This window comes from Trichoplax adhaerens, genomic scaffold, assembly GCF_000150275.1.
Source record: "Trichoplax adhaerens TRIADscaffold_6 genomic scaffold, whole genome shotgun sequence".
Classification (NCBI taxonomy): Eukaryota; Metazoa; Placozoa; class Uniplacotomia; order Trichoplacea; family Trichoplacidae; genus Trichoplax; species Trichoplax adhaerens.
The window spans coordinates 2,375,613-2,385,840 of record NW_002060948.1 but is presented as its reverse complement, the minus strand read 5'-3'; the positions used below and the strand labels follow the sequence as shown (position 1 = coordinate 2,385,840).

The 10,228-nt window shown below is 30.8% G+C and overlaps 1 protein-coding gene across 1 annotated transcript in view; it reads left to right on the top strand.

Moving 5' to 3' along the window:
• Window positions 1–3,961, top strand: part of TRIADDRAFT_57361 (uncharacterized protein) — a gene marked incomplete at both ends in the record, with an annotated part of 5,042 nt that extends 1,081 nt beyond the window's left edge. Inside the window, 7 exons of the mRNA XM_002113647.1 lie at window positions 1,773–1,829; window positions 2,211–2,615; window positions 2,697–2,756; window positions 2,935–3,321; window positions 3,418–3,474; window positions 3,578–3,790; window positions 3,920–3,961. Coding sequence (XP_002113683.1) covers window positions 1,773–1,829; window positions 2,211–2,615; window positions 2,697–2,756; window positions 2,935–3,321; window positions 3,418–3,474; window positions 3,578–3,790; window positions 3,920–3,961 — 1,221 coding nt within the window. The remainder of the gene's footprint in view (window positions 1–1,772; window positions 1,830–2,210; window positions 2,616–2,696; window positions 2,757–2,934; window positions 3,322–3,417; window positions 3,475–3,577; window positions 3,791–3,919) is intronic.
• Between the last annotated feature and the right edge of the window lie 6,267 nt (window positions 3,962–10,228).

The following is a 10,228-nucleotide window of genomic DNA, read 5'->3' as shown; positions in this document are numbered from 1 at the left end:
TCTTTGTACAAGTGCCACATGTTAATAAAATAACACTTTGGGATGCCATCAGCATAGTCATGGCTGATAGTCCAAATCAATGCAGTAGTTTGCTTATCGTAATAGAACATCACAATCACACTTCTTCATGTCATTACCTTGAAAAGTTGTAAAATGCGTCATTTGAAATCGATAGCTAATTTTACCCTCAGCCTATCTGATTGTGTACCGGTTTAAAGAGTAGGTAGACTAGCATATACGCCCCTCCTCTATCATCACAGAACATTAGAAAGGATCGTTATCATGATCCTGATAATTAATATAATTTAATGCACCGGAGACACTTTACTGGATTATAATGTACTCGTACGCGTAGAGTGATATTCTTCAATAAAAGCCAATCATCTTCTCATTATATCTTAATCAGTAATAGTGATGCACAATTTTGTTATGTACAGTAACTGATACAGTAGATTGATTCATTCCAAAACTTACTGCATCAGAAAATTATCAAGCAACTCAAGTATCATCCATATTAATCATCGTGTAATGATAAATTTCTATTTGCTAAATCGACGGCTACTGTGATTTAGCTCTACTGCTATTGCACCATCGTCGTTGCAATTTCTACAGTTTAATGAATCATTCGATGAATTTATTCTTTTGCTGAATGCACACATTCTGGAGATTCGTAAAACATCATACAATAAAAGACAACACTGATCCGTAAGATGTAAACTAAAACAATCGAATAGCCTAGTATCCGTGCTTATGTCGAAATCAGGCTCGATTACTTTCAAAACATATCGATTATACTCTATTAGTCAACAGAAATCATAACTAGCAGTAAATCGCTATACGGATCTGTCACAAACCAGCTTCGTGATCAGGATAACGTAAAACAAATATCCAAATTACTATAGTCTCCGGGATTCAGTATCCCTTAACTACCTCACAAGAATTTAGACGCCTTTCCTTCTACGTTAAAATAACTATACAATTGAGAACTACTTTATTCAACTATCTGACGGGCTTATATACCCTTCTACAGCAGTTAACATTCATGAGTCATCTTATAAAAATACTTAGGTGAGAACATCTACTAACTAATTTTTCACAGTCGGACTACAATATGTCTATTTACAGAATCATTTCAGAGCACATTACAGCACAGCAATTAATTTACTGTAATACATTTATAATTAGAGTAATTCGTATTGTAAGTAACTAGTTGTAATATATTATCACTATATTATATTAACCAAATTTAGATAGCTATTTCTTCACGGTAGTTCGTACCGTGACAGGATCTTACGGTGCGGCGCTATCTTGTTAACGAATTGATTAATTACTGATTGAATCACAATTAATAATAATATTAATTATGGAAAGTACAATATCTAGTACTGTATATAGCTTAAAGAGCACACGTTCTAGCATATACGCGTACAAATTTACTATCTCTTCAAATTTTAAACGTCAAAATGTCTATTTTGAATAGCAGTCAAGTGTATGTGGTGTATGGAGTCGAAAAATGTAACTTATAGCGAAAGAATAAGACAGACTGCATTGCCATTATCAAATAAATTAAAAAAATATTTTTAATACTCAATCCGTATGTACTGTATAACAGAGAAATATACGCGATCATTGGTAACGTACAATATTGATCGTTGTTTCGCATTTGCTGTTTGTGTATGCAGTTAAATTTCGAATGGAAGATAAACTAAATTAAATTACTCACAAGTACAGTAATCAGATTGAAAATCAATTTACTCTTTTTGTTTATTTAGTTTATTTCTGTAGGAATTCTCTTAATATTAAATCGCAATGGACAGATGACCGCCCTGGTAAGTCGATGCTTGTCACATATCGCTATGCTTTATATCTCAAGTCATAGCATTATTTAAACCTTCTCTTCGATATTTGCGATAACAACTGAATTTCCATACCAAGTTGCTTTTATTTTCGTCGGGATGTTTTACATTGCAATCTACTATTGTGTCTGTTATTAATCTAGTTTTCGGAAACAGTAACAGTTTCTGTCTGCAATACATATATAATTCGACTAGTCTACCGTATTTCATTTATAAATATACGAGGATATCAAATAGATACTGTACACTTGTAGTGCCGATTGAGAATAATTATAGCTGTAAATATAACATAAATGACTTATCAACACAATAATATCGATTTATTGCTATTGTTTTATATCATGCCTTACGTAGATTGTCCCTATTATTGCTATATCGGGTACAGCATTCCTTGCAGGTCTTATCAATTTATTCAAAGTTAGCTACGTTTTTGGCGCTTCCCATGTTGTCAGCGTTAACCCCAAGTCGATTCTGTTCGCTATTATTGTCGCCGTATCGTTTATTGGTCTTAGCCTATCTTTGCTACTTATTTTCTTTTATCATAAGCTGTTAATCATCAATATTCAAGATGTCACTGATGATAACAATCAAAATTCATCCGATACATCCAGCCCTAATATAACTCCTAACTGGTTCAATATCTACGCTGTGAGTTTAGTTGCCATTCTGTCAGGTTGTTTTACTGTTATCTTGGGAGTCGGTGGCATGATATTTTTTAAGCGCCATTATACCCTGGCAAACTACTATTCTGGTGCTTTGGTAAGGGATAAAACTTACAAAGTTACTTCAATCTACTATCATGGAATAATATCCTTCTCATTTAGATTTTTTTTCGGATAGGTCATAGTTATGGGTGCCTTAGGAAGACTAGTCTATACGATACCTAATGTCTCTTATATTGTAAGATTTAATTGATAGCCTTCTTTACAGATAATTATTCTACTTGTTTTGACGATCCAACGATATATTTTAAAGTACAATAGGTTACGTCTGTATTAACAGCCACCTTAATGTTAGATCAGCACAGCCGCGTGGATGAAATCTGGAATCATTTTTGACCTCTATTTTTATCTTACAGAAATTCTGGCAACTAATCTATGGCAGACTAAATATCTTTCTGTGCCTATGCAGCATTAGCATGATCTGCTACAGTTTCTATTCAACTTCACAATATACAAGAACAGCTATCAACTTTGTTATGTTTCTAGGATCGTTACTTTTAGCACTAGTTAACCTTAGTTGCGCAAGTCTAATTTCTTTTGGCCGCGGTAAAGAAACTGGAACATTATTCTTTCCATTGCAACTTAGTAGATACCTGACATTGAATAGCTTAGTCAGAATTCATAAAGTAACTGGAGTGACTCAGGCAATATACGGCTGTTTAGGAATTGCTGCTGGATTTATCTCAATGCCTTTACTTTCTGCTCTCACTTCCACATTTTTGACATTTGTAACCGGTTGTATTGTAAGTAGCCCTGTTATATGACTTTAATGACTCTGCTACTTTTTTTTATTATTTATTTACGCCTAAGCTGCGTGTATTTAAATTACGTTTCACTAGCTACTCTCGACTGGTCAAATTGGTCTTAATGCCATGTATCAACAACAAGAAGAAACGGTAATATATTTTTTGTTAATTCTTTGTGATATATATATATATATATTACATCTATGACGCAATAGGTGATAGATAGATAACTATTGCTTGCTCTATCCTTTAGATTTCTTGTCACATGGTTATGTCAGTGGTTGCATGTTGTTGTTGCTTGTGTAACCTTCCTTTGGCTATCTGGGATTATGTAGAGTACATAAGCAAAAATGCTGTCCTACATTATTCAACCGCGTTAGCAATGCTAATCGTATATTTCGCTATATTAGTACCTGGATTTTTTATATCCTTGTATGCGGCTATTCGCATCAGTCGAACAGCCAACGTATGTTGCTGTCAATCGTTGGAAGATGTAAATATATGTATTTAGATTTAACTACAAATTGATTTCAAAGTTTTGTTCTATTTACTTGATATGTAATTATATCTTGTCTATAAATATTTACTACTCTAGGAAACCTCACATGAAGAAGAGCTAACGGAAGTAACATCGTAATTTTAATTTCGTAGACAGACATAAACATAGACATATACATATATATATATATATATGTATCATTTCAAGGATCCTGATTAATGACGGTTTACCCTTATAATTTAGGAATAAGTGTAACTATCTTGAATTGATTGGCGTAATCCACAGCACTGTTAATAGTTAAATTAATTATCACAGAAGCAAAAACGAAGATAATATACGATATTTCTTCGTTATAAATAATGAAGTATTGCTACTTTAGTATAAAAGCTCATTTTAAGTTTGGATATAATTATTACCGGTGATGTCATCTTCGTATAAGATAGAAGCTCATTTTCGCTCTACCTAGTGGGTATTTAAATCGATAAGAGATAGAAATTGCTCTTTATTATTGCTAGCAAGCGTCATTTTGTAAATAAGAAAAGTTCATTGTCAATTTAATCGAAAGTTGTGAAGATATTCACGTATGTCAATTGACATATTGTCTATTAAAAACCATTGTAATAGTGCTGTCATCACTATAAGATTTAATGTACAGTAACAATTGAACCGTGATCATAAGTTTTCAATTTGGCAAATATTTCGTCAGCAAGTTTGAACTGCTTCAAGACAAACAATTTTATAGATCGATATTGCTATTGAGTACTAGCCATGCTAGACGTAACTACGCTGCAAATATTTGTAGTATTAGCATTAACAGTAAATTATGATTATGTCATTAACTATTGATCAACAATCTGTTAACTCTAGTAAAGTTATAATCTACTTAAAGTGTCTATCCGAAAATACCATTATGTCTTTTGTTTTTTAAGGTTATTAAAATCTAACAGCAAATATTATACTAAAAAACGAAAATAAGTGTTCTATACATACTCCTGATTAATATGGATCATTATACTGTATGTATTTGAATCATATTTTAACAACAATTTAAGTTTTGAGGCAAGCTTAGTAGTATTTGACCCTCAAATCTGAAAACTACTTGATTTAATATTATCACAATATGGGGGCATCAAACTGGTTAAACGCGGGCTTAACAATTCAGAATTTACTCAGTATATTGCTGTTGCAAGATGGTTATCTTTTGACTATTAACTAGTTAAAAATACCGACCTGCATTAGCTATATCCGGATACTCTTGCATAGCCCCAAAAAGTCAATTTCAAAGTATTTATTGAAACTTGATTTGTCCGCAGGATTGCTTTTGTAAATACGAATAAAAATGATAGTTTGCAAACAAAGATGTTTAACCATACGTTAACAAAAATACTTAGAATAAGATAAATAAAGATAAAGCCTCTAGTTGTTATTGCCGTTACATTAAACCTTCTGCTTGCAAGCTCCTCAACTTTTACACAAGAAAGAAGTAAGGTATATATGAATAAATACCTGCAAACGAACAGTTACAAAATTAATCATCGGAAATAACATCTTTGATGATATTTTCTGATCTTTGTATAGAATTTTTAGTTTTATCCAATCTTTATAATTGTCTCATAATGAGATAACAATATCCGTCCGTAAGTATTAATTGATATTATAATCAATCAACGAATATTTCTACATTTTTAACTTCTCCTACTGCTTATGGAAATTTACGAAAGCAATTAAATAAATCTTTAGAATAATTATAAAAAGACAATTATTGTTGTAGGTTATAGCCAATACAGCTATTACAAGACATAAAATCGCAATGCTTTAACTATGATCATTTTATTCATTTATAAATATTAATCAACTGGAATCAACCATCGTAACCGCCTCGAAGGTATCTGAAAGTAATAAATAATATCCTAGTAACATAAGTACAGTTTATTTTATAATACGCGCTCATTCAGCCAATTTTTCACGGTAATTTCGTTAAATTTTTTCCACTGAATACGTGCTCGGATTTTCGATAAAATAAGCGGAATAGTAGACTTCGCACTTCCAATGTCATTATGTAAACGAAAAAAATTCGCAACCTAAAATTACGTTTAGAAGTGCAAGATTTTATAAGCGACATAACGTACAAGCACGTAGCATTTGCTAACAATTTATTCCTTACTCTGACCTATTTATCAAAATAGGGTATTTTAGGTCTAAATTGCAATTATAGTAAAGTTTCAGTGACTAAACGATGCTATAAGCAATATACTAATTGTATTCCTCAAACCATTGAGTCTAATATGCAGTGAAAGATTAAACTGGATTCTATTGCAGCTTACATCATCGTATTGAGCTTCAGTACTAAAATAAGTGACCAGTTCTTTTAAAATATCAGCCAGAGTAGCCGTGTCCAATTTATACCTATGGCATAATATCATAAATAACAACATAATTTAGCATACCATCATCGGAGTTACGTAATGTAATCTACGCCCGAAATATAATCACATATGTTCATCTATTGCAACCTAATCAAAATTACATTAATTTGTAAGCAGCAACTTAAAAATGACTTATATAATTATCTATGACAATAGTACTGTATAAAATGGTAGGCAATTAGGATTGAAACGTAGCCATATTGCAATATAGCATAATGTACTTCTATAATTATAAGGATGTAGGTATTTTGTAATAAGAAATTAAGAAGATCAATTTGAAAAGCTTATCTTTGTAACTAACCTTTGATAGAAAAGTGCATAATGGCTTTTAAAATAATTCCAAAGAGGTTCAGATGCAACTTGATTCTTTGATATCAACTTCAGGAATGATCCAGTTTCATCAATTTTGACTTCTTTTAAATTCAACATCATATTTAGCAACCTTAAATGCCGTAATCAGACGAAGATTGAATAAGTTAAAATAGCTTGAATTTATATTCAAGTTATATCAAGGGAATTGATATTACTAGCAATGATTTTTAATAAAAGTATTCCTTATTAACACTATTTATGTTTCAGAATAAATTATGGTTATTTATAGACTTTATCGATAATAACTATCATTAAATCAAAACTATTGAGGCACAATACCTATTTAATAGTTTGATATTTCTTGAAGATGCTAATGCTTTGAAATAGACCTGTCTCAATGAAGTTGAGTTAGCATGATAATATTCCCATAAAAGCTTCTTCTCTACGGATATCCCCCCATGATTTATAGCAACCGATAATATAATATCCCGAAATTTGATCGGAAATCTAAAGAGAATGCATAGGTAAGCAAAGAAAACTTCAGATACTCATTAAGAGATTGACAGTAAATAACAAAAAAGATTATATTAGGAACTACTGAAAAATTTCTGCGTGCATTAATCTTGTTCGGAAGTCTAGATGAAGGTTGACAGTAGGGCAATAAAATCATAGAGTACTCGAGTGCATATTAAAAGTATAAATAAAGCGGGCATCGCGTCTCATCTTGACTCACATTTAATAACTTGATTTAGTCATAGAAAAGACGTGTTCATTAGAGTATAACATTTGATTATATCTTACGATATAATCTCTCACTAAATCTCATACTATAAACGACAGTAGCTGATCTTCTTAGAAAGTAAGAAAGTATCTACCTGGTTTGATTGTGAATCCATCTGTTGTAAGCCGAAAGAGAATGTGATATGACAGAAGCAGCATCATATCTGGCTGCTTTAGTTAGTACCAACTGCTGTTGTTTGCTAAGTGAAACAATTTAACAACATTTATAATTGCTTGAAAATACTTTAAAAATCTTCGTTTTCTCCATTACAATATCTATTGATATGTTATTTTAATTAATACCTTTTCATAAATGTTGTGTTTTTTTTCCATCCAAGAATCTGAATTTGAGGTCGAATAATTTTCAGTATGTAATTCTAACATAATATAATTTAGTTGACATTAATTTTAGAACGACCTATTTTGAATTGAATGGCAAATAATATCGCGTATTTACAATATCTTCTCTAAATATTAACACCTCTACCCGGAATTTTGCTCTAATTCAATTGTGTATTAAATTAAATTAAATCAGAAACTATTCTTAACTTCATGGAGTATAGACTAGAATTGCATTAAGAGAAATGTCTAGGTGCTATTATATAGCCAGAATTATAAAAGATAGGCAGCACCTGACAGTCAGAATGACGATTTCATAAATATTAAGTTCACTAAGATGTAAGTAATCATTATAACTCTATGGTATTTCTTACGCGATGATATTTTATGATCTGATTCACTTATATTATATATTACATTATCTTCAGCTTAATTAAGCATCATATTATTGATAGAGATAACTGGAAAAATAAAATTGTAGTATTTAAAAGTATCAAGGTATTGACATTGCGGAAAAAATATTGAAGTCTTCAGTACATATATACGCAGGCAAAAACGAATAAAATTATTTTATAATATATAGAATAAGATTAAGGCATTTACTTTGAGTTTTTGACGTGCCGATTCATCATGTATCAAATACTCAATCTCAGCCAAATTTTCTAAAGATTCGCGCAGAGGTAAATAATTTCTCTCCTTTTCCAAGTAGGTGGTCATGTTTAGAAAGACTGAAACCGTTAGTAGATTAGGCCTATGATGTTATAAATATGTAAGATATTTTGAGAATGATTAAATAATAATATAACGTCAAAATAGCAGATATATTAAATTATAACAATCAACTCACTTGGTCAGCATATATGAATCATATAATAATTGGTGGCGATCTAGCTCATTAAAAACCTAATGATACATATCTTTCGATTAATTATCTTGTAACAATTTAAATTTATACGACTAACCTATTAATAATCATTTTCGTATTCTCACGAACATTCTTAAATTAACAACGTCCTTTAATTATCGGTACTACTGAATTATCATCAAAATGCCAATTATGTCATACGAACATGTGATTTATATATAAAATCTCTACTAGAAGTAAATAATCGAAATCACTTTTTCTACTTCTCAATCTCTGCGTCTATTCTCTTCTATTACTATATAACATTTAACGCTAGGGACAAAAATATGATGCAAATTATATCTACACGTTATATCCGTATTATGATTCTAGGATATGCAACGAACCGAATAATTTTTCTTTAATTGATCAATCAATGCATTCCAATTTTTGAGATCATAATTTGTACAATAATAGCCAGTTTGATTGATATTTAGCTTTACCCATCCGTCTGATTTTTTCCATGGTAAAATATCTTAAACATTTATACAACATAGTAAAACAATGAGATTTTAGTACAATGATCGGCTACAGGCTACTGTAATCAAAAAATTATGTGATGTATCTGTTGTAAATTAATCGTAATTGTCATTTACTTTTCATTGTATACGACATTACTTACATAACATCTATTTAAATTTTTGTGCGATGTACATAATCTATTGGAAACTATTTATTACATGTATATACATGAAATTAATGCTATATATAGTATCATACCAGATTTCTTATATAACGTAAAGTTCCTCAGTCCACCGTGCTCTGTGGCTAGGAAGATAGGGATATGCCATACAGATCTAACATCGAAGTAGCAAGTTAAATCACCTGTCAATATTAACACTCAAAAAATAGCCCAAAGTCAATTTATCTAAGTTTAATGTTCTTTTAATAATTGCTATAAAGCAAGGTATAAATGGATTACAGATTAAACTAATCTATGCATACACGAGATAGTTTCAATTTTTAACGATAGCGCAATTACTTAGAACATAACAATTACACTAACTTATGAAGAGATTTATCAGTCTTCGAAGAAGAATTTTGACCAATTAGGTACCGATATTGCCTAATAAATGCCGTATTATTAGAACGATTTTCTAGAGTCAGCACTGGAAATCCAGGCTGTAGAGTCCAGGTATTCATCATAGTAGGTACATTTAACTTAGCATCTGTTGCCTATGAAATGGAAAAATTTTAAATATCTTTACATCAAATAAGAGATATAGGATATAATAATCATTGCTAGTTATTTAGGGCCTAATTTTGCATACAATTGCAATAAATTAAAATACATAGCATTTAACAAACTGTACACGCTAATAACGAAAAAAATTGATAAAGAAGGGAAACTACTGATTTGACCGTATCGTTTGAATATTTATAGCGGCTTTACGGAACTATAAGCTGATCGCTATACCATACTAAATTCTCATTTTAAACTATACTGCATACTGATACTAATGGTGTGTGCTCGATTGCACTACTATTTATTGAGGTAGATATAAATATATAAATGTAATCATTGCTTGGTAAGATATATATAACAATTTTATAGTAAGGTGGATTGGCAGCATTACGAAAGCAGTATTAATTAAAACCAAGATTTCCCTTAAATAACCTTGTTAATAAGACCTTTCGTTTCTT